This window comes from Lampris incognitus, chromosome 10 (assembly GCF_029633865.1).
Source record: "Lampris incognitus isolate fLamInc1 chromosome 10, fLamInc1.hap2, whole genome shotgun sequence".
NCBI lineage: Eukaryota > Metazoa > Chordata > Actinopteri > Lampriformes > Lampridae > Lampris > Lampris incognitus.
In genome coordinates this window covers 3,667,323-3,692,968 of record NC_079220.1, presented here as the reverse complement: position 1 = coordinate 3,692,968, position 25,646 = coordinate 3,667,323, and the positions used below count along the sequence as shown (strand labels likewise).

At 47.4% G+C, this 25,646-nt stretch overlaps 1 protein-coding gene across 1 annotated transcript in view; it reads left to right on the top strand.

Annotated features, from left to right (window-relative positions):
* The first annotated feature begins 2,404 nt into the window (after positions 1–2,404).
* elavl3 (ELAV like neuron-specific RNA binding protein 3) overlaps positions 2,405–25,646 on the top strand; it is a 32,778-nt gene continuing 9,536 nt past the window's right edge. Inside the window, exons 1-3 of the mRNA XM_056287588.1 lie at positions 2,405–2,536; positions 6,787–6,874; positions 7,091–7,402. Of these exons, the coding sequence (XP_056143563.1) occupies positions 2,405–2,536; positions 6,787–6,874; positions 7,091–7,402 (532 nt within the window). The remainder of the gene's footprint in view (positions 2,537–6,786; positions 6,875–7,090; positions 7,403–25,646) is intronic.

Genomic DNA, 25,646 nt, shown 5'->3' with positions numbered 1-25,646 from the left:
GCTGCGCACTGGCTGTTCCGTCCTGCCGGGAGCAAGAGCAATCACCGCGCTTCTTCCTCCCCCTCCCCCTCCTCCGCTTGTTCCTCCTAGCGGCTGGGAGCTGAACCGCGGAGCTGCCCGTTCACGTCCACTTCCCACCAGACCGGTTCGGGCCAACGGACCCGACTTCCCAGAAAAGAGAGGCGCGTTTCCACAAACGCACTTTCGCTTTTAGCCGAAAATGGAGGAAGAGAAAACAGCGCGCGCTCTCGTTATTCCCCTCGCGGACACACTCATTGTGTACTAAGTACTCTTGTTTCAATCCAAAAATCTGTGAGTGTACTTTCGGTTTACTTTTTAAGTACTTAAATACTGAACAAAATTATACTTAAGTATACTTACAAGTATACTACCAGCACATATACTTGAACTTTACTTGGAAGTTTACTTAATAAAATAAACTTCAAGTATACCATGTGTTGTAAGGGCTCTTGGGAGGTCAGCTCTACTCACCTCTGCACATCAAATTAAATCATTTATTTTGTTCTTTTTAAGTTCAACCGGAGGATTATTCCTTTGTTCTTACACTCTCCCCCCTCCTCCATTCTTTACTGAACACATTTTCGTACACAACTGTACAAACCGAGACATAGACAATAGAAAACAAAGATAAAAAGGAGACAAAATAAACAAAAAAGATGACACTTTTACACGGGAAGAATAGTACACACAAGAATGTTCTGGATTGATGTAGCCAACTTTCTAAAGAGGAGACTTTAGACTGAGTATTGAAATAGATATGTTTGATGTGATGCTATATTTTAGTAAAGGTAAGAGTGGGAATAACATGCTCCATATCATACAACTAGTTATTGCTTTTGGAAAATTCATATTCAGAAGAGAAAACGGTCAGGAACCAAACCACATTTCCTGCACGTTATTACTGAATTTAAACAATAGGGCACCATTGCTTTTCATCTTAAAAACGAAAAAAAAAACTATTAAGACTTTTAAGCTACTAGGCCAATTTAATATGCTGCATATAAGGCAAACTCCGGCACTTACGCTCCTCGCCATGCAGTTGTCCCTTATGGCTAACTTCAAAACGCACAACAGCGACACCCAGCGGTCTGCCTTGACGGTGCGACCCGACACACTGCAGCAGGTGAAACGTGCGTGTTGTGCCGTAATGAGCCAGCAGGCGCCGCTGTTCACCACGGGTGTTAAGGAAAGCGAGCCTTGTTTTTACTCCTCGGTACTGAATCAAAAGGCAGCCTTCTTTCACATTTGACCTCGGCAAGGGGAGGCGGTGTAGCTGCAGCGCTGCTTATCGGCCTGTTACGTAAGAACAACCCCATCAGCACTGCAGTGACGGCAGTCAGGAGGCCAAACAGCTGCAGGTTCTATTCTCAAACGTAAGAAAAAAACAGGAACTCGTGATTAACTGTATAATTATCTGGACCACTCTGTACCATCCATCCATCCATTATCCGAACCGCTTACCCTGCTCTCAGGGTCGCGGGGATGCTGGAGCCTATCCCAGCAGTCATTGGGCGGCAGGCGGGGAGACCCCCTGGACAGGCCATCGGGCCATCACAGGCCCCCCCCACACACACACACACATTCATACCTAGGAGCAATGTAGTACGGCCGAGTCACCTGACCTACATGTCTTTGGACTGTGGGAGGAAACCGGAGCCCCGGAGGAAACCCACGCAGACACGGGGAGAACATGCAAACTCCACACAGAGGACGACCCGGGACGACCCCCAAGGTTGGACTACCCCGGGGCTCGAACCCAGGACCTTTTTGCTGTGAGGGTTCTGGGTTCGTGCCACTCTGTACCTTGTTTTCTGAATATTAGGAGGGAGGGATTTACACTAGCCTTTCTAGTCAAGACCACCCAGGGCGAGACCAGGTCCAGACCAATTCAGACCGGCGAGTCTGAGTAAAGTCTCAGACTTTAAGATATATCAAGACCAATGTGGCCAAAACTTCTGTAAAGACTTGACACCAGAACAGTACAAGTCCAATTAAACACCATGACTGTAACTGTACTAGTCTAGCAGCATAGTAAATGTCACAATGTCATTACACTGTGATGTTTATTTAGGCTTTTTTCTTGTCTTTCACTGAGGAAAAAATGTTTCAGATCCAATTTTCTATCGTTTTAGTGACGTGAATTAATTATAATAATAATAATAATAATAATAAAAGAAATTAGATGCGCTTTATTGATCTCATCTGGGGAATTCCGGTATTCATTTTAAAAACAAAAGCTGTAAAGTGAAGTGTTGTACTGTGAAGTCCAAGATAAGAACAAAACCTTCAAAATGCAGACTCTAGACCAAGTCCATGCGTGAGTACTGCAACCTTCACTTACACCCACCATGCCTAACAAACAAAAACCTGCCACTTGATGATAATGTCAGCCCCCCTAACCACCACCACCGCTCCCTCGCCCATGCCCTCCATCTATCCAGAAACCAAACAGGCCCATATGGAGCACATCCAGCCCTCCACCTCCTTGGCTCAGCTCCCTGCAGGACGGGTGCAGGTACGCCGGCCAGCTTCTGCAAAGATGGCTGAGCAGCGGCGAGTACCGCAAAGGAATGATGAGAAATAGAGACGGGGGGGGGGGGGATTAACCCATGTGGCGAAGGCAGGGGCTGTAGCCGAGGAAGGCCAGACGTCTAAGGGATGCGTGTTTATGTTAATGTATGGAGCAACTCACGTTGGCCTACAGACAATTTATATGGAGATAGATGAAGCTCTCGCTCTTCTTCTGGACAGCTCCACTGCTGCTCTCTCTCTCTCTCTCTCTCTCTCTCTCTCTCTCTCTCTCTTCTTCTGGATAGTGCCACTGCTGCTCTCTCTCTCTCTCTTCTTCTGGACAGCGCCACTGTTGCTCTCTCTTCTTCTGGATAGTGCCACTGCTGCTCTCTCTCTCTCTCTCTTCTTCTGTACAGCTCCACGGTTGCTCTCTCTCTCTCTCTCTTCTTCTGTACAGCTCCACTGTTGCTCTCTCTTCTTCTGGATAGTGCCACTGCTGCTCTCTCTCCTCTTCTGTATAGCGCCACTGCTGCTCTCTTTCTTTCTCTCTCTTCTTCTGGATGGCTCCACTGCTGCTCTCTCTCTCGTCTTCTGGATAGCTCCAATCCTGCTCTCTCTCTCTTTTCTTCTGGATAGCTGCCACTGCTGCTCTCTCTCTCTTCTTCTGGATAGCTCCACTGCTGCTGCTCTCTTTTCTTCTGGATAGCTGCCACTGCTGCTTTCTCTCTCTCTTCTTCTGGATCGCTCCACCGCTGCTACACTACCGCCTCTGACTGTACAGCAAAGAGATGTACATGAGTCACTAAAAAGCATCTTATAGCTGACAAAGAGGATGCCCCTCATCTTGTTTTACAGACTGAGTCTGCCTGACGTGGTTAACGTGGAAGTATTTCAATACAATGCTTTTCAGTGGACAAGAACCGTGGTTTCTGATTTACTCTGCTGTCCTCTCCGAGAGCCTTCATGCATGTACAAATCCCAGGCAGTCCTATCAGACTCATCTGAAAAAATAAAAAGAAGATCACAGCTTTGTGATAAGCGTCAGTGTGGTTTACTCTGAGGGGTTCTGGTTGAGTGGGTGGGTGTCTGCTATGACATTGCAGTGTCCTTGCAACCTCGCATTGTAAAAATAGCCGGCTACGGTAAAGCCTTCTCTTCCTCGCCTCGTTGTTCATCGAAGGCTTTCAGTTCCTAGATCAGCACTATTGTCTGAGTGCCCTGCCCCCACAGCAAGAGTAACCCCCCAACACACAAGCGCACACACACACACACACACACACCATGACCATCACTGCTGTGTAACCGAAGAACAAAAGAGAGAGTGCCAGACACCACCCACTAGATCTCTTTCACACCAGAGCCCCCACCTCACTTCCAGATGGGGTTTCTTTTTTTTTTTTTTCAGGGTTTCTCTCGACCCCAAGAGTCCTCCAAAATGGAGGCCCTCCTCCTCCCTTTCTCCCTCCCCCGTCCTCCTCCCTCAAAAGCCCACTCCTCAGCTGCCCGTCATCCACCTGCTCGTCCGCCACGCGCCTGTGCCCAAAGCCCTCCCCCCACAACCTCCCCACACCCCACCTCTGTCCTGCCCTGCCGGGGGGTCCGATTAAAATCATTAGCCACTTTTCTCACTGCAGCCTGCTCTGTGGCCTCTGCTCTGCCAGCGAGAAAGACTTTGAAAACACCGGGTCAAAAAAAAAGAAAGAAAAAAAATCAAGAACACGCTCGAGGAAAAATAAACCCACAGTGTCTTTGGCATATGAAACGTCCGGCACAAGCACAAACCAGGCGTTAAAGACAACCTGAAATGAAAATGTACTTTTTTTTAACCTTGTAAGCTCATTTCCCCCCATTCATATTATGCAGCTGTTCAACAAGTTACACCAAAAACAAATCCCAACAATTAAAGTTATTTTACATCAAAACATAACCAGCTTTACTTCCTCTAAAACGGACAAGTTTTTGTGTGTGTGTGTGTGTGACTGCATCATCGACTGCTAGCAGGCGGGTGAGCAAAATTCCAACCAATAATATCATCAAATGTGTTGCAGCGTCCAGTCAAATCACAGCCCACCCCATGTTTAGCCCCGCCCCTAGTGTCCTGTTTCAGTCGTCACATTCCAGAAGCGATACTCGCTCTAGAGGGCGGCCATGACGGTTTTGGATTTTCAAAGTTTAATATCTTAAAAAAAAGAAAGAAGATACAGACCTGCCGCTCTGTGAATGCACCTAAAATTGCATATATTTGCATTAAAATCAGTTTTAGATCAATCGCACACAAAAAAGTTATAAGAGCCACCTAAAACGACCATGAGCATGACCGCTCGTAATTTGCACGTCATCGTGCGCGTCATCTGACTATTTATGACGCGTGTTGGTCGCGTCACTTCCTTCGTGAAGTTCGTTGCTCTGCCCTAGAAACACACTAGCGCCCTCCAGTGGAGAGAAACAGTCTAAACTTGATGTTTGATTATTGTCCACATGTCTGGTTACAGACGCACCATGCCTACCACCGAGGCGCTGCAGTGTTTACAGGCGTTGGACAGCGGCCATTTTAAATTGTTTGAAAAATAGTATTAAAGCTGTTAAAATGTTAATTTGGTGTCAGTTAGTTTAATAACAGCCATACTAACATGTGTAATGCATTAATATCTCAACTGGGTATTTATCTTGACAGAATATAGAGTTTAAAAAGCGCGGCAGTCATTTTGACCGCCCATGGTCGTTCTGGTAGTCTTTCATTCCCGGTCGTTGTTTGGGACTGTTTCAATATTTATTTGCAGTTCTTTGTTTACATGTCACGTGTTATAGGCCTTGTTACGTTTGTTAGATTTGCAATATGTGTTTTCCGGTTTGTTTCTCAGGTAATATTTTCACCTTTTCAATTTTGCTATTCAGGTTCCACCATGTGTCTCTGAAGTTTAGATTGTTTAGAAATAGATTTATAGCTGTTAAACTGTTCATTTTGGTGTCAGTTAGTTTCATAACAGGCATACTAACATATGTAATGCATTAATATCTCACCTGGGTATTTATCTTGACACAGTATAGAGTTTAAAAAGCGTGGCGGTCATTTTGACTGCCTGTGGTCGTTTTAGGGAGGGGTGAAATCCCGGTCGTTCTATGTTAAGAAGGAAAGGCGCTCGAGGGGGTTTTGTTGGTGGTTTAATACGAAGTCGAAGTTTTGAAGGTAACAAACCAACGGGAAGTCGCGGTTTCTCTGTGACTCGGCTGCAGGCAGACCAGGACGGCGGGATGAGCTGCGTCGACAACAACGATCACTGACGCCCGAGCACACTTGGGCTCCATCTCATGGCGGTGCCGTGGGCCGTGGACAAGGCCTCCAGGCGGACGCTCTCCTGCTGATGGCCCTCTGACCATCCACACGTTGGCGTCTTCCAGGAGAGGCTCAGCTTTAACCTCCTCCACCCGCGGGCCGACCCGAGGCCCAGCGCCGGGCCCTCCTGATGTAGTTCATCCTGCAGACTAAAGGGTCGGGGCCTGAGAGCCGTCAACGCCGATTCATTGCAGATCTGCTTAATTACTCCACAAATCTCCACCTCTTTTGCACGGTACGCACGAGCAAACCACAAGGAGTCCCACTGCAGACACGCTGCACAAATCCAAAGCGTCCTTTTAAGATTCCAGACCTTTTCCAGCCCTTGCTCTCCGTGTTATTCAACTTCCAGGTTTATGGAACTTGGTTAGGGATCATGTTGACGTGCTATCAAAGCATTAGACTATATGGACGCATGTCAGAGTAAAGGAAGACCACCTCACCAGGCCACGCATACCCACCCATCGCCACTTCTATGGTGACACTAACAGCTTTTAAAAAAAGAAAACCTGATTTGAACTCAAAACTGGGAAAAAGTATTTCTCTCCGTACTATTTTCTCTGGTAATTTCCACACCTTTTCACACCTGGGAGTTTAAATGATTTTCCATACTTGCACGTGAACCCTTGAGATTACTACAAGTTTTGCATGTCTTCGCGGGTGGTGGAGGTGGTTCAGTCTACTGACAAGGCTGGAGAGGATGGGATCTGACGGGAGCGGCCATACTTCCCTCTTTGCCACCGTTACACGCACGGATGCTCCGCTGCCACTCACCGACCCACACCTGCAGAACTACGTCAGCCCCCTTCAGCACACTGCACACAAGCCTTAGTGATGGATGTATGCAGATGTATGCGTGCAGCGTGCTTATGAGTGGATTACTCTACACTCCCCCGATGGCTGTATGTTCTGTGCTACAGGAAGTAACTAAACCCTCTTTCATCAACATTACCTCCGACCACACCTCCCTCAACCCCCCATCCCATCATCGCCCTGCAGTCCCCGAGGGTTCAAGCACCCAAATCAATTGAAAGAAAGAGAAGTGCATTGTGGCCCTCCTCCTACATCTGTCGGGGAGGGGGAGCAGGAGGTGCCGCGCTCGTGGGGCTGTACGGGGGGAACAATATCGCTCCATCTGTCACAAACCGCTTCATCCGGGACGGGATGAAATATAGCTGGTGAATATATCTACCTCCATATCACCCACGTGTATTGGCTTACTAGTGCTCCAGCCTCCACCGCCTCCCGGTGCTCTCCACGTCTTACTGGTGCGCCAGCCTCCACCGCCTCCCGGTGCTCTCCACGGCTTACTGGTGCCCCAGCCTCCACCGCCTCCCGGTGCTCTCCACGTCTTACTGGTGCCCCAGCCTCCACCGCCTCCCGGTGCTCTCCACGTTTTACTGGTGCCCCAGCCTCCACCGCCTCCCGGTGCTCTCCACGTCTTACTGTCCAAGTTGGTGTCCTGCCTCACTTTCCCTACTTTCCTTCAGGGCCACAAGATGGGATACTGCAAGCAGAATGGCTACACGTCACACAGTGGAGCAGTTCATGAAGCAGTTAATGATCATCAACCCCACAAGTTTATTTTCGTGTCAACCTTTCCTTCTTTGTTTATTTATTTTATTTTATTCCCTTTATTTTTCTCTTTTTTGCATTGCATTATATTTAGATTATAATTATTACTTTTTATGTTCTGACTCTCCCCTGTACTGAAACTCTGACAGTGTAAAAAACAAAGGTACGTGATAAAAAACAAATAAATAAAATATGTTAAAAATAATAATGAAGCAGTTAGCGAAACCGGAAGAGGGCTCAGTGCAGAACCGTGCATGGATAAACAGCACAGTGACGCCCAAAAGCCTCGTTACATCTGGAGCACGCAATGTATTCTGGGAAAATATCCGGGGGGGAAAAAAAGCAAGATGCAATTTGCTAATAACCAGCGCGAGCTCTTTCATATTCAAATGGGGCAGCCTCGTGTTGGGAGGAGGGCGGGTGTGGCCGGCCGTGCGATTCTTCTCGCCCGCTGAGCTGTCGCGTCTTTGTGACGTAGGCCTTCCCGTTCGCTCTGTCGAATCACACGTCGTCTTGAGCGGCCGGCGCGCGCCACCGAGGCACGAGACGACGGACGGCCTGCGACGACCCGTCAGAGTCTGTGACGCCGCACGCAGATCTGCACAAAACGAGCCGGTGGCGTCAGAGGGCCGAGGGCAGAGCGGCGCGACACGGCTCCACTGTTTACCGGAAAGAACCCCCCACCCCCACCCCCCGGGTCGTCGTGCATCCCCACCCCCACCCACCCCAAGTGGCAGGTAGAGCTCCAATCTCAGTCATTCATATTTAATTCTGATGGAGTTTCCGGCCAGGCTAATGTGCTATTGATTTCAAGTCTCCTATTACTGAAACGGGGTGGGGGGTGGGGATGAGCTAGATGGGTGGAGGAGGAGGGGGGTGTGAGATAGATGGAGGGAGGCGGGGGGTGAACGGAGATGGAAAGCGGAGAGGAGGAAGATGGAGGGGGACCACACGAGAGTGGAATGGCTCGGAGCAGAGCGTCTCTGGGAAGCGTTCTCGTATTGCGTGTGGACCGCCCCGTGTTATCCATCTGGGTGATCCACTTGTCGTATCTTCTCCAGCGGCGGAACCAAGTCCACATGAACGTGCAGCGTGGGCATACCGGGCTGAGGCAGGGCACGTGTTCAACACAACTTACCATCTATTAGAAGTCGGAGCTGCCCCGCGACTGACGAGTTCGCCCCCTGAGGTTCGTCATCGTCCTCCGTGGCTCTCTTCCGCCGCCCTGGTGCCTCATCTAGAGCCGGTTCCGCGCTATTGCGCCGAAAACAGACTGGTGCCGGTGCCAAAACAAAAAACAAAAACTGGCACCGTAAAAAATCGCTGGACCGGACATCGGAAGTGACGTCACGGCTATAGGAGGGGCTACTGCTAGAAATTCGCAAACCCTTAACCCTGGGCTCGTGTCCGTTGACGTTTAGTTTGGCGGGAAAAATAAGACGTTCGCCGCCATTTTGAGAAAACATGAGCGAACGGTTCAGTAGAACAACGGGGCAAGTCACAACCCTGAAAGGGGTACAGAGGGATTACAGAGGTCATTAAAGCCAAGTGTAGAGAAGCGGCGCAGGGAGGAAGAAATTATAAACCGGGCTAAGTGCCGACTTACTGGATGACGTACCCCGTCAACGACCAGCTGACCTGTGCTGTGGCCCCTTTCCCACTACCTGTGGTACTGGCTCGACTCGGCTCGCCCTCTTTTCATTTTCCATTACTGGGAAGTACCGGCATTTTGGTAAACCGTTGCCCATCTTGTGGTACCACCTTTGTCGAGGTTCCAAGAAAAAACCATATCAGTCGCTGCAGACCTCTGACTGGTCATAGAAACGCGCCTCTGCGTCATCAGTGCGCGCACGGGCTCTCGCGTGTTTAATTGCGGAAGCGGAGTTATCTTAAAAGCACGTTTTAAAATTGGGGGGGGAAATGGGAGAGACGACAGTCCACGCCGTGGATTACGGTAATGGAAAGCGACACGGAACCGAGCCGAGTCCAGTCGAGCCGAGTCGGTACCGTGTAGTGGAATGGGGCGTTAGTGTCAGACAGAAGGAGGAGGGACGGTCTTAAGAGCTTTGGGCATGCAGCAACCCCCCCCCCCGGATGCTGCCTCAGACGCAGCGGGACGCGTGGAAATGCTGCGAGTCCACATTCACAATTAATGTGGGATTCATCCTACCCGGAAACTAATGAACACAAGACCACATGAACACTTAACTACACCCGACGACACGCACCCGCACACACCCGCACGCACCCGCACACAGCGAGACGCAAACACACGCTTGGAAAGCAGAAGATGATCAATAAGTAAAAAGATGACAAGAAGTGTCTACTTCAGAGACTTCCTCCCACCAGCCTGTCTACTCTAATATTAGCCCAAACACAAGCCATCCAGACAGACGGGGGTGGGGGTGGGGGGTAGAGAAAACAGAGAGCGAGAGAGGGGGGGGGGGTAGAGAAAACAGAGGAGAGAGAGGAATAGAGAAAACAGAGGAGAGAGAGGAATAGAGAAAACAGGAGAGAGAGAGAAGAATAGAGAAAACAGGAGTGAGAGAGTGAGGAATAGAGAAAACAGAGGAGAGAGAGAAGAATAGAGAAAATAGGAGAGAGAGAGTGAGGAATAGAGAAAACAGGAGAGAGAGGAATAGAGAAAACAGGAGAGAGAGAGAAGAATAGAGAAAACAGGAGAGAGAGAGTGAGGAATAGAGAAAATAGGAGAGAGAGAGTGAGGAATAGAGAAAACAGGAGAGAGAGAGAGTGAGGAATAGAGAAAATAGGAGAGAGAGAGAGTGAGGAATAGAGAAAACAGAGGAGAGAGAGTGAGGAATAGGGAAAATAGGAGAGAGAGAGAGTGAGGAATAGAGAAAACAGAGGAGAGAGAGTGAGGAATAGAGAAAACAGAGGAGAGAGGAATAGAGAAAACAGGAGAGGGTTGAAGAGAAAGATGGAGATACGATTGGAGAGAGGCAGAGGTAGAGAGAGAGAGAGAGAGAGAGAGAGAGAGAGAGAGAGAGAGAGAGAGAGAGAGAGAGAGAGAAGGAAAAATGGAGAGAAGGGAAAAATCCCAAGAGGGAGCCCAAAAAAAAGCAGAATAATACATGCAGAGTTGAATTAGGCCAGTGGCCATGATCAACAAATGTCATTATGAAACGAGGCTAATTTCATTTTGGATCCTCTCCTAAAAGCCATGACTGCCCCCGTCTCTGCCATGAGCCCCCCCGTCTCTGCCACGAGCCCCCCGTCTCTGCCATGAGCCCCCCCGTCTCTGCCACGAGCCCCCCTGTCGCTGCCAAGAGCCCCCCCGTCTCTGCCACAAGCCCCCCTGTCGCTGCCAAGAGCCCGGCTCCACCGAGGAGACCCCTAAACAACCAGACCCCAGGCCTGTTCTGCTGCCCTCCCCCACTCACTGTCATACTGTCACTCACTCACACATACACTCACACTCACGCACACTCACGCACACACACACACACACACTCACGCACACTGACGCACACACACTCACACACTCACGCACACACACACTCAGGCACACACTGACGCACACACACTCACACACTCACGCACACACACACTCAGGCACACACTCACGCACACACAACTCACACACACGCACGCACACTCTCGCACGCACGCACATTCACACACACACTCACACGCACGCACACTCGCACACTCGCACGCACACACACACTCACACACACACTCACACACACACTCACAAACACACATACTCGTGCGCATGCACACTCGCACACACACTCACACACACACTCACACACACACTCACACACACACTCACAAACACACATACTCGTGCGCATGCACACTCGCACACACACTCACGCACACTCGCACACACACTCACGCACACTCGCACACACACTCTCACGCACACTCGCACACACACACTCACACACTCACACTCACGCACACTCGCACACACACACTTACAAACACACACATACTCACGCGCACACACACACACCCACACTCACGCAAACTCACGCACAGTCACTCAGGCACACACTCACAAACACACACATACTCACGCACACACACGCACACTCACGCACACACTCACTCACAAACACACACATACTCACGCACACACGCACACACACTCACGCACACACAAACACACACTCACGCACACACACGCACACACACACTCTCTCTCACACACACACGCACACCCACACACACGGGGCAGTGGCAACAGGCGCTGCAGATAGTGAGGTGGGCGTAGGAGATGTGGTGAGGTGTAGTCAGGTGTAGGAGATGTGGTGAGGTGTAGTTAGGTGTAGATGTGGTGAGGTGTAGTGAGGTGGGCGTAGGAGATGTGGTGAGGTGTATTCAGGTGTAGGAGATGTGGTGAGGTGTAGTCAGGTGGGTGTAGGAGATGTGGTGAGGTGTATTCAGGTGTAGGAGATGTGGTGAGGTGTAGTCAGGTGGGTGTAGGAGATGTGGTGAGGTATAGTCAGGTGGGTGTAGGAGATGTGGTGAGGTGTAGTCAGGTGGGTGTAGGAGATGTGGTGAGGTGTAGTCAGGTGGGTGTAGGAGATGTGGTGAGGTGTAGTTAGGTGTAGATGTGGTGAGGTGTAGTCAGGTGTAGGAGATGTGGTGAGGTGTAGTCAGGTGGGTGTAGGAGATGTGGTGAGGTGTAGTCAGGTGGGTGTAGGAGATGTGGTGAGGTGTAGTCAGGTGGGTGTAGGAGATGTGGTGCAGAACAGGATGGACATGTGGTTTTCTACAAAAGACCTGCGTGTGTGTGTGTGTGTGTGTGTGTGTGTGTGTGTGAAGTTGTGTTGCTATGTAACACACAGTAACACATCCTACCACATCCATGTGCTCTGTGGCTGCACCGCTGCCCCTTCCACTGCCCTCTGCAACACGGCGGGGTCACCATGGTGCATGTGGGGGCCCATCAGGTCCCGACCCACGTCACATTTCAAACCCCCACACTTCCTGTCCTCACACTTAGACATCAGAAATGCCTCAACACAGCGTTTGATCGTAGGGAGATACTATAAACCGGTAGCCATGGCAACCACTATCCAAATTACATGCCGTTTTCAAAATACAACACAAAAAAAAAAGCCCCGAATGTCATATGAAACCTGTCCGGCTAACCTCACAACCCCGCCTCCCCAAATCTAACCCACTACATGCCCCCCGACCCCGTCACTGTGGACAGCTGACCCCAAGTGTTTAAACTCATCCACCTTCGTCACCTCCACTCCTCTCATCCTCACCATTCCACCGGCCTCCCTCTCATTCACACATAGGTATTCCGTCTTGCTCCGACTGACTGTCATTCCTCTTCTCGCCAGTGCATACCTCCACCTCTCCAGGCTCTCCTCCACCTCTCCAGGCTCTCCTCCACCTGCTCCCTACTCTCACTACAGATTACGATGTCATCCACAAACACCATAGTCCACGGAGACTCCTCCTGATCTCCTTTATCAGCTGGTGACTCTGGACCCTAAAACAGGTCATAGGTGCCTCTGACAGTGAAGCGCTCACACAAGGCAACAGTTTCATCTGGTTACACGGGGCAACAGTTTCATCTCGTTACATGGGGCAACAGTTTCATCTCGTTACACGGGGCAACAGTTTCATCTGGTTACACGGGGCAACAGTTTCATCTCGTTACATGGGGCAACAGTTTCATCTCTTCAGGTCTCCGAGTTGAAAGTAAATATTTGAGTCCTGATTCCAAAAAGTACAGCGTTTTTACAAAACCCCTTCACCGGCCCTGGCTTCAGATCAGTACTGTGAGTCCTTCATGCCGGGTGGCATGTTGGGGTGGAGCTGGTAGGGATGGTGGGTAGGGGGCTGTGTGGTCACACCTGAGGTCTACCCCTGTCCACATCTTACCCTTCAGCTTCATCTGCTCGGCTAGTCGTTCAACTATTCACAAATAACAGGGACGCATCTGATCATATATCAAGCTACACAATGTTAATGTGTAGAGTGATACAGTATTCATATTTGTGCCTTGTTTTTTGTTTTGTTTTTTAAATCGGCCAATACCAAGTACTGATCTGAGCCACTGCTTTTACTGAACAGTGCAGATTTAGACAATCACTTTGTGTTCAATGGGCAAAAATAAAAAATACAGTAAATCATTTCACATACATACCTACTGTAAAAATTAAAAATTAAAGTTATTAAAGTGAAAATAAAAAATACAGCAAATCATTTTACATACATACCTACTGTAAAAATTAAAAATTAAAGTTATTAAAGTAAAAATAAAAAATACAGCAAATCATTTCACATACATACCGACTGTAAAAATTAAAAAGGTATTAAAGTAAAAATAAAAAAATACAGTAAATCCTTTTACATAACATACTGTAAAAATACAAAAGTTAAAACAGGTAAAAATACAAAAATACAGTAAATCATTTTACATACATACCTACAGTAAAAATACAAAATAAAAATGTAAAAAAGTAAAAGTAAAAAAATACAGTAGGTCATTTTACATACATACATACTTTTTGTTTTGTTCTCTCTGTTTGTGTATGTTTTTGGTGGTGTTGTTTTTGGAGGTATTTGGATATGTGTTTTTGTGTTGCACTGCTGTGGGCTGGAGGAAATGGAATTTCGTTTCCTTTGTGTACATAGTAGATAATATGAAATTACAAATAAATTGTTCCTGATTCCTGATACAGTACAAATATGAAAATTAAAAAAATCAATAAAAAAGTAAAAATAAGAAAATACAGTAAGCCATTTTACATACAGTGAACATACAACAATAACAAATTTAATAAAAGTAAAAACAATACTGTAAGTCATCTTATATACATACAGTAAAAAAAATAAAAAAAAATACAGTAATTCATTTTACATACATACATACAGCAAAAATGTAAAAAGAAAAGAAAAATCAATAAAAAAAGTAAAAACAAGAAACTATAGTAGGTCATTTTACGTACATACAGAAAAAAATACAAAAATTAAAAAGTGAAATTAAAAAAATACAGGAAGTCATTTTACATACAATAAAAATACAAAAAAATGTAAAAAAGTAAAAATAAAAAAAATACAGTAAGTCATTTTATATACATACATACAGAAAAAATATAAGAATAAAAAAAAAAACCTTTAAAAATAAAAAATACAGTAAATCATTTTACATACATAGATACATAGTATATACATACACACATACATAAAGTAAAAATACAAAAAATACAAAAAAGTAAAAAGTAAAAATAAAAAATACAGTAAGTCGTTTTACATACATATATATACAGTAAAAATAAAAAAAGTAAAAAGTAAAAATTAAAAAAATACAGTAAGTCATTTTGCTTTTATTCGTGACATGTTTCTCATGGCTTTGGCTATCAGATTTTAGTCGTGGGTAAAATCCCTGATACAAATACTCAGTGTAGCCTTGTCTCAGCTCAACAGCCACTCGGCATCTGTCATCCCTATTCCATACAAACTAAATTTGCAATACATAACCAAAAGTCCTTTTTTTGGACAGCCATTGCGTTTTCACTCTACTGGTAATGTTTCTTATGACAAGTGGACAGTCAGCAGCCCTTACCACCAGCATCCTCAGCATGTGCTGAACTTACAAGTCACGAACCACATGTTTGTCATGAAGTGAGGAAGCAGCCAGCCAGCAGCGGGTGGCATTCCATGATGCGCCGTGGAAACATGAGAAACCAACCCATGAAGGCCCAAACAAAAGGAAGCTGCAGGCTTTCTGGAGTAGCAGAATAGCTGTTGCAGCATCCCTCCTAATCACCGCGAGTGAACCAACCCGAACAACGGGCAAATAATCAGTAGAATAACAAAAAGGCTTTTTAAGCACCAGCAATGCTTGATCCTTTGATTCAGCCGTGTGCAGTAGGTGCTTCAGATGCCCTCTTACCCACAGGGAGGATTCAGCTGCCGAGCTACCAACCACGGCTCTAATCAGGGGCCACAATTAAGCCTATTTATTCACACTAAGTGTGAACCGCAAGTGGGGCTCCAGTCAGTTGATGGACCCGCTCGCTTTTGTGTCACAAGAGCCGCTTTTGTTTGACAATCAAAGCAGAAAAAAACACAAGCACCTAATGACTGAATGGCGCTCTCCTTCAGACACCCATACACACACACACACCTGCAACAAGAAACACACACACACCTGCAACAACACACATACACACATCTGTCTCCAAACAGACTCAAACACATCAGGCTGAGTGAAGTCAGCGCCTGATGGAGCAGAGGAGGCGGGGCTAAGGCAGACTGACAGTAGGGTTCCATCACCATCGGGGGCGGGGCTAAGGCTGACTGACAGTAGGGTTCCATCTCTATCGGGGGCGGGGCTAAGGCAGACTGACAGTGGGGCTCCATCACCATCGGGGGCGGGGCTAAGGCAGACTGACAGTGGGGCTCCATCTCTATCCTCTTATTAACGCTTAACGAGTGCTTTCCTCATGCAATATTCATCTCGGCTAATATCATGCGAGCTCCGAAGCCCAGCTAGCTACTTATGTAAGGCAATTATGTAAAGTATCGGACAGGACCCCCACTCACAAGCTGACTGCAAGAGAGCTGCAGGACAATGACAGACAGCCGAAAGAGACGTATACAGGAAAAGGATGACTGAAAAGGAGGAGGAAGAGGAGGAAGAGTGAGAGGAGGAAGGTTGGATGGGTGGGGTAGGGCACCGAGAAATGTTATCGAGCCATACAGAACCTCTTGTGTACACACACCGGCATTCCTCTGTACCGTGGACACAATGCGGCTCGCTCGCTACCTCGTCGGATGATGCCACCGCCATCCTCCCTGCTCGCTGGCGATATCTGAGGACTCCTGAAGGTCATCCAGGGAGAGCTAATGGGGGGGAGAGAGAGAGGGGGATGCCATTGATTTGTCAGGTGGAAGCTCACATTCTCACATTCGCACCACACACAAGCCTTCCCTTCCGTGCGAAGCACAACTGCTCTTCACCATCTCGTTTTCCTCACGCAACCCCCCGATATAGACTCACTCACACACACACACACACACACACATGTGCAAAAAACACACACAGAAATAAACAAAACACGCACTGATTTAGGCACACTTGCGTGCACGCCCCCCCCGGGTCAGGGCCCTGTGGGGGTCTGCACAGAAATAGGTCATTTGTCACACATGATGTCCCGGGGCAGGGGATGCATTATAGATGAGACCAAACAGCCCGTCTCAGCGAGCACTCAAACCAAGCAGCCCGAGAGACGGGAGGGAGATGCTGGGAGGTGGGAAAACAGGGGAGGACGACTCCTTATAGGAGGAGGAGGTGACTTAGATATCATAAAGTACCACGAAACCCACCGCCGGCCATGCCTCCTCCCCAGAAAAAACACTGAGACATCGCTCATGTTGCCCTCACCGGAGCTGAGATGGAGGGGAAATGGTGTGTTTCTTCCACTGGAAGCTTAATAGACATGAATTAATTGTGACTCCGACTCATTTGATATTCCCGTGTGTGCACCTGACCCTATGGTCGGCCATCTGCCCGGCGCGCGAGGTGGTCCGACCAATAGGAAGGTGAGGAAGTCCATCCACTCATTCAGCTCATTAGTCTGCTTTGCTGATTTCCTGCTTTGTTTATAGCATACACATTTACCACGTTGTCTCCCGTCCACATTTCTTTTCCCACACACACACACACACACACACACACACACACACACACACACACACACACACACACACTCGATTTTACAACACAAAGACTCAAACCTTGGACAGAGGTTCTCAAAAAGGAGGAGAGGAGGGATAAGGAGGGAAATGGCCATGGCGAGGTGAAACAAGTAGAAAGTGTGTAGGGAAGGGGAGAGAGAGAGAGAGAGAGAGAGAGAGAGAGAGAGAGAGAGAGCGAGCGAGAGAGAGAGAGAGAGAGAGAGAGAGAGAGAGAGAGAGAGAGAAGGCTGCTGTCTTCTGCTGCACCCATCTGTTCTGAGAGTGCAGGTGGAGCCCTATTCACTCAGCTCTGCATGTGTGTGTGTGTGTGGGGGGGGGGAGGGAGGCAGGAAGAAAAGGAAGAGCAGAGATGGAGGAGGGGAGTGGAAAGAGATGGAGGAGGGAGAAGAGGAGAAGGAGGAGGGAGAGAGGGAGGGAGTGAGGGTGGGGGTGGTGGTGGTGGTGATGGTGGGGGGGGGGGGGTTGATCTCTCCTGAAGGGGATAATGGCAGAGGAGCGCATCGCAATGGCTGCCGTGTAGTACCCTCCCTGCACAATTAGCCAATCAGCGGCGCGCTCGGCCAGCCAGGAGGATGCATAAAAGAAGAACATTGCAGCAGAGGCACAGAAGGAGCCTGAGAGAGGAGCAGGGATTCACTCACACACACACATACATACACACACACACACATAGAAAAAAGGGAAAAACACAACGGCAGCAGAACCAGAACACCCTCCCCTGGACACACCCTGCCGAGGAGCACCGCTTCGGGTTTTTTTTATCTGAGCCGTCGCCCACGCCGCGCGGAGAGAACACTCTCCTCCATCATCCGCCCTGAAGAAAAAAACCCACCCTTTTCTTCTCATTTTCACCTTGTGGAGGACCACCTATACAATCTCGACGGGCTGAGACCCCTTAAGGCCGAGACTGTATTTTTTTTTCCTTTTTTTTTCTTTCTTCCTTTCCGTTTGGACACGGCGACTCCAGACAGAGCAGAGAAAAGACATCTCGTACAGAGGCGGCCGGGCTCGTACAGACTCCATCTGCGGCTTCAGCATCAGTGCAAAAGGAGGACCTAGATCTCTTTCATTGTACGTCAAGAATGGTCACTGTACGTATGCCTCTATTTCTCTTCTGTTGGCGAGGGCGGGGGGGGGGGTCCTAGAGCAGCATGTGCCTCATACATAACCCCAAATCTCAGCCCCTTTGTTTTCTAATGGGCGTCTACTCCAGTAAAACTGTTTTAATAGAAGCTGATCATATTTACAGGATGGCACCACACGCATCTGAGGCAGATAACCAGGCTGCTCTTTGCCACAGACGGCACTGAATGGATGAAGGATTATACGTTTTTGTCTAACCCACCGTGATGTCGTGTGTTATTTTGATGAGATTAACGATGATAGTGGCAATTAGTGATCTCCTTTCTCAAAGATGCGCCATGCGGCTGCGCAACAGCGTGTGTTCCCCCCTCGGCGATGGAGAAAATCTTTCTTTCCTCCTGCCATTTTAGATGACATGGCACACATCTCCGTATCCGTACGGACGTGGAAATGTCGCAGTGTCGAGAGGCCGGGCAGGACCGAGGGTTAGACGGCGCTCTGCAGAAAGGCAGAATTAAGGGCGTTGAGGCCGCATGAGAGGCGTTGGGAGTGGGGCGGGGGGGGTGGGGTGGGGGGTGGGGGCTCTGTCTTTCTGTGCCTGGTGCAGCGCAAGGATGCTGGAGACAAAACATGATGCCTCGGAGGCTCCTGGGCCTACCGAGAGCAAAGAAAAAGGGTCGAGTCACTCCGGGAGGGAGGAGGTGGGGGGAGGAAGGAGGAGGAGAAATTACGCATCCATTGGTTTGGATTGAGATGAGCGAGTCAAAATTCCTCAGGGTTTCTCGTTGCGATGCAACCAAAGTCAATGGGCTGGAAATTTCACGGGCCACGACGGATTAGCACGGAGGTAGTCCATCTCCATTTTAAAGCTTTACTTTTTTGTTGGCTTGTGTTTGTTGTCGCGGGTATCGTCGTTGCACGGATGTGAAAGATGTCGGACGAAGGGAGGTGAGCGGTGCTAAATTAGATAGCGGGGGAATTGGGCGTGTCTCTGTCGGCCTCGAAGCCTCCGTCAGAACAAACCATGCTCCTGTTTGGACCTCCCGACTTCAGGTCCGGATGAGGTTCTCCGGTAGCTTCACGGCAGGTGGAACAGTTTAGACGAGCAGACCTCGTGGCTGCATTCAGCGATCGGGGCATGGCAGGAAAATGAGATGATGTGACAATGTGGAATTATTAAGATCCATCCTCAGCCTTGTGCGGCTGCCTTTACAAGTCCAAACCCCCTTAATTCTGATGTGGCTCAGAATATCCACGAAACTCGTTCAGCCTCACACATCTATTTATTTCCTCACTTTGTAAGAGGTTGAATCCCTATTTCCATTTTGCAAGTGCACAAGTGAGATTTTTAGGCAATGCAAAAACGTATGTATGGCCCCTCTGAAATCAATGCTAAATACACATTTCAGAATCAGAATCAGAATCTGTTAAGCTAATTTGATTAATCAGCTAACGAATACAAAGGGAACAGGACAGGGCAATGGTGGTCGGCCAACAGGGAAAAAAATTTGCAAAAGGAAAAAAGATCTCGCATCAGTCCAGTAGTTTATATTAAATGTAGATGAACATGACCGAATTCACCCATCGTGGTGTTGGTGATAGTATTAGCGATAGTAGTGCCTGAGGCCCAGCAGGCCCAGATAGACGTTAACTGGCTTCCACATGGTCCGCAGTCCTCCACGAGCACGTCTGTACCGCAGTGCCAAGCAAACAAAACCGTTGAGTCAGATAACCTTTCTGAGGCACTTACACAATCCAAGGACAAGGGCAGCAGAGAGCAGGACTGTAAAGCAGCTTCAACCCTTGTGTGATATTTAGTTCAAAATTGACTATTGCATGAAATAAGAGCATCGTAATTTAGGATGATCGTTTAGGATATAAACATCATAGCTGAAGTGTAATAATCAAGGGGAGGGCAGTATCATTTTCCAGGGGTCCAGTCAAGACTCCTATAAATAGTGGGAGAAGTCACATTGTCGTCTTGTTGTGGAAGCAGTGATTTGTGGGCCTCCTGTTGCCCATCACAGCGTTTCATGTAAATGTTGACATGAAATCAAATCTGATAGAGAGGTGAGGATGCAGGTCTACCTCAGAGGTCACAGACCATCTCAACTTTTCTCCAATAAAGTGCATCGTTTCTGTCTAACAGAGTGTAATATTATGAGGATCTGGGTGATTTCTGGTGTTAGTGTTTTATAATTTGGCCCATCAAGGCTCTTTTGACTTGTGGGGGGAAGCAGGGCTGGCCACTGTACCAGTCATTGTTTGGGAGCGTCCTGCGGCCGCTGGCCACCACACAAAGCGCTACTGTTGACATTAATATTCATAGTGCTGCCATAGTGTGTGAGCCGGAGAAGAGGAGGAACGGGTGGCTCTTTTGTTCGCTCCTCTCAATACGTTTATTCAGCAAAACGCCGCTCCGCTTTATGAATGCCTGCAGAAACGTGCGTCCGGCAACGTGCGGGGGCCAAATAAACAAGGACAGAGCAAATTCAGCATTCAAATACCCGTCCTTACAGTTAACGTTTAACATTACCTTTTTTTCTTTTTTTTTAAAATCCAAAATGTGATTTTAAAACGTGTTTTAAAAAAAAAGACGTGTTGGTGGTCTTTTGGGAAAAACTGACGGGCCTTTCTCTGGGGGGGGGGGGGGTGTTGGTTGGAAAGCCACTCCCTGTTCAGCACACTGGACAGCGCCCTGCAGACACATCACACTCCTCCCTCACCTCCTCTCGTCTTACCTCCTCTCCTCTCCTCTCCTCTCATCTCAGTTGATAGGATTATTTATCCGGAGGTCTGAATTCTTTTAGAAATAAAAGAGCAGCGCTGGCGCATGGTGGACGGGAGCAGTGACTCCTGATGCTTTGTTTTTTTACAGCTGCCACCGTCATCCTTTAAACTGCAGAAAGGGAGAGAGAGAGAGAGAGAGAGGGAGAGAGGGAGAGGGAGAGAGAGAGAGGGAGAGAGTCTAATGCCCTTTGTTTAGGATAATCCTGTAATCTGGGTTATTTAGAAGGCTCATTCACACTGCAGCCCAGCATTCACCTTTGTTTCATGCATTCCACTAAAATTTAACGCATTAGTGTTTGAAAAAAAAAGCCAACGTAACAATCTGAATACATTCTGCTACATTTCACCTAGATTTATTTAGTAACATGTTGAAATGCGCCTACCTTCAAATGTCATAGACTCTGAACAGTTATTTTGTGTGCCTCCGAATTGTCTTTTCTTATATTTCACACTGTGCCATCACACGAGGAAGTGGTTAAATCTGTTTTGTCAGTGCAGTATGACATCATATCACACATGTTGTCTCCCATCACACACACACACACACACACACACACACACACACACACACACACACACACACACACACACACACACACACGTGCTACGGCATTATGGGTAAAATGAACTGCACAAGATGGGAGTCACAGCATTGAGGACGAGCAGCAGCAGATGTGAGTGTATTGAGTGAAACGCCCTGTGTGTTTTGTGATAAGAAAAGTGTATGTTGTAGGTGGTGTGTGTGTGTGTGTGTGTGTGTGTGTGTGTGTGTGTGTGCTCAAGAGGAGGCAGGACTCATGTATGCATGAGAGCCTGGCTGATGTGTTTGGTGTGTGTGTGTGAGTTTGAGAGACAGAAAGTGTGTGTGTGTGTGTATGGTGGGGGGAATGGTTCTTGTCTGCATGTCAGTCTGGGACCAATGCCCCTTTTCCACTGCATGGTACTGGCTTGACTCGACTCAAGTCTATTCGACTGTACTCGCTTTACTTGTTGGGATGTTGTTTTCCGCGGCAGATAGTATCCCCTCATGGCGAAGCCCCGCTGGTCATCTGTGGATGTGCTGACTAGTTTTTTTTAAAGATTTTATTCATATTTAAATAAATATACATTTATTTATATGTATATCTTATTTTATTTATGTGGTATTTTCATGTCACCTTTTAGTATGGGCTCAGCTCACTTGGAACCTCGACGGAGGTGGTACCAAAAAAAGTACCTGGTACCAGGTACTATCCCTAACTTTTACCCAATGGAAAACCAAAAAAGGCGAGTAGAGTTGAGTCGAGCCGGTACCATGCAGTGGAAAAGGGGCATAAGTGTAGGGGAGATGCTAATGTAGTGTATTAAATGTTGAGAAAGAGCTTGAACGCCCCAACAATAGAACAAAATAAAATAAAATGAAGCAGGGTACAACCAGAGTCTGCAAGGAATCTGTATTGACCATTTTTGTGCTCTAATCTTCTTTGTGTGTGTGTGTGTGTGTGTGTGTTTGAGTGTGCTGTAACTTCTTATAAGCGTGTTAAAAGCCACATGCTTATGTAGCCGAGCCAAATTTCTTATTTTCAGGGTTCCCACTCTTTCCTAGAGATCACTTTCCAGCACATTTCCAGTGACGGTCTGGCTGGTATGACAGACAGGGATCGCGCCATACACTAATACGTTCCTCTCTGTGGAAGTCTGATGTAAAAGACACAACTTATCTATGAAATCATCTCTTACATGCTTAGAAATTATGACAAATTGATCCTAGAATAATGCAGGTGCGAGATATAGGAAATATTCGTTTTGGGGAGCGCCGATAGATCACCTCGTAGTTAATCTTAAACTAAAGGAAAATAGAAGAATGTTGAAATAATTTTCCAGGACAACACAAGATTTTCCATGATATTTTAGTTTTTCTCCCATTTTCCATGTGTTTTCCATGACTGGAAAATTGATCAGCTATTTTCCAGGAAGCGTGGGAACCCTGATTTTATTCTATTTCTTTATTTTCCCTGAAATCTGTTTTTTAATTGTTGTGAACTTTCCCAAAAATTAGCCCCTACCTGTAAATAGGTTCCAACCTAGTGGTTTTAAACGCGTACCTTTTGTTCCCTGGGGGCGGCGTTCTGGTGCGACACCTCTGAGCCCAGCTTCCAGTGAGCACGTCTGCTCGGCGCTGTATGGAGCGATGCAGGAGGATGAGATACGTGACTGATGCCCGTGTTGTTTTCTTTTTCCTTCGAAGAAAAATAAACCCCACAGATCTCCAACTTGGGTGGCGGTGTCTCCCTCAGCTATACAACACAGAGACAGAAAGCAGTTATTAGTCAGTTACACTTAGACATTTATTTATTATTTATCTGTAACGAGGTAAAGGGTTGTCTATAATAGCTACGACGTGATTCCCAAAAGATGGCGTTCACATCATTTGTGATATTTCTTTTCCTTAAATAACATCAAAAACCCTGCCGTTCCTCCCCGTACTAAGCCTCACTTTTTGTTAAGGTCTGTGTTGGCCATTGCTGTCGCCAGACTGCTCTCCCAGTGTGTATGAATTACATGAGCTCCAGCGAGTCCGGGCTGAATGTGTGCTGTGCCATGCAGAGCTTCATGGCTGCTGGTGAGTGGAGCTCTGAAGTGGAGCGCTTTTTAGTCGTTTCTCCAAAATGCTTTTGTCATATTTGGGACACACTAAGAACGGCTCGTGTTTCTTTTTGTCACGGGAATCACATCATGCTGCCACACACTGGACTGTAGTAAGAGTGGATAAGGAGGATGGCTCACCCTCTCCTCTACAGTCTTCCCCAACATGTTTTCATTGGGATGCTACAGCCAAGAGACGCCGACAGAACTCTGCACCCTTCTCCACTCACATATCAGCAGGCATTCCATCTCTTCAGGGTAATTATTGCGTTGATGGATGACTGCTCTATGCCGCGACCCCTTTGTGTCTAGATGTGTGTTTGAAAGGTTTTATTTTTAGGTCAGCAGAACACACACATGCTCAGCCACATCCTCTATCTTCTCCCCGTGTCAGAGTCAAGTCCACCTCGAGATATTGCTGCTTCTGCAACAAAAGATAAGAACATCGGGGAAATGTCATCTGGCTAAAGAAGCCGCCCCCCATCGAGTGTGCACACCCACCCACACCCATCCCCCCCCCCACACACACACACATATATATAAGCACATCTTACATTTGGAAAGCCATTCGGCCATTTGAAACCACACGGTTACCTGGGCAACCTGAACGGAGTTGCAGCTCAAAGCAAGAGAGCGGGTTGGCGAGAAGAGGACGATAAAGGCCGAACAGACAAACCCAAGAGCAGAGAAGTGGAGGATGTGGAGGGTGAGGAGGACAGAGAATGATGGATATTTTGGAGAAAAGGGGTCAAAACAGTATGAAGCTTTAGCGGGTTTTGGTAATAAAATGGAAAAAGAAAAGAGCACATAGTCTACTGCAAAGATATGGTGCCACAGCGAAGAATCCCAAACCCTGGGATCATGTGTCCACACTGCTCTAGAATCCCATCCTCACCCGGATTTTTCCACAGTCCCTTCCATTTTCCCTCTGTTTGTGATCATCAGGTGATTCCCACTTTAGAAAACAATTAAATCCACTTGAGGACAGTTGACTATTCACTCTGCACTGAAAAAAATCACGGCTTTGCATGGATGGAGAACCTAATCCTGGAAAGCTAGTGAGGCTTGTCAGGCAATGCTTCCATCAATGGTGCCTCTGCCAAAATCAATCCCATGCCATCCTCAAGTCAGGACATCACCCTGATGTACTTATGAAACAATTCTGCCATAGAAAATGCTTTAATTAAGTCCCATATATGATATGGACTACTTAGTCAGACCCTGTGAGCTTTAGTGGTGACTCATTTAGTCCTATTGATATACATAAGGCCCACCAGTTAGAGAGCCTAATCCTCGACCTATAAACTCACATTTCACATTTGCACCTAACTACAGTAGGTACAGTCTCTTGTGCATGCGATGCAGCCATTTTTATGATACCGGCCTCAAAAGGGAAGTGGTACCAGAGCAAACAAATAGAAGTCCAACACATGCAGATGTGTAGAATGTTCCATTTGTTTACTCAGGTACCACTTCCCTTTTGAGACTGGTAACATTTTGGGGGCTCGTCCGGGATGCGGCGTATTCCCGGCTGCCCCCTGAATTCACTACATTGGTGGCAGAAATGGGATGATGAGACTGTGAGGCTATCGGAAGTACATGCACCCAGAGGCGTGAATGAGCTGATATGCTGAAGCACGGGGACACACTTCCCAAAGGAGGGGGGTAGTGTAACGACCATGGATATGTAGACTCGCTAGCTGGTTGGCTAATGGCTCGGACCCTTTAGGCGGATTCCTGGCTGCCCCTTGAATTCGCTACATTTATAGAAGCATCTTAGTTCTTTTTTAGGGGCAATGACTTTTTCAGATCGCTAAAATATACAGTATGACTACAAGCACATTAAATGTTTCAAAATGAGTCACTCTTATTTAATGGGCCAACAAGGGACTTCCAAATCCACACAAAATCGGAGAGATGATTTTATTTGCAGTGCGTTTGCTGAGTAAAGCCATCGCAAAATATGTCTGGTTAACACCCATGCAGCGCTTTTCGGTTTCCTGAATTT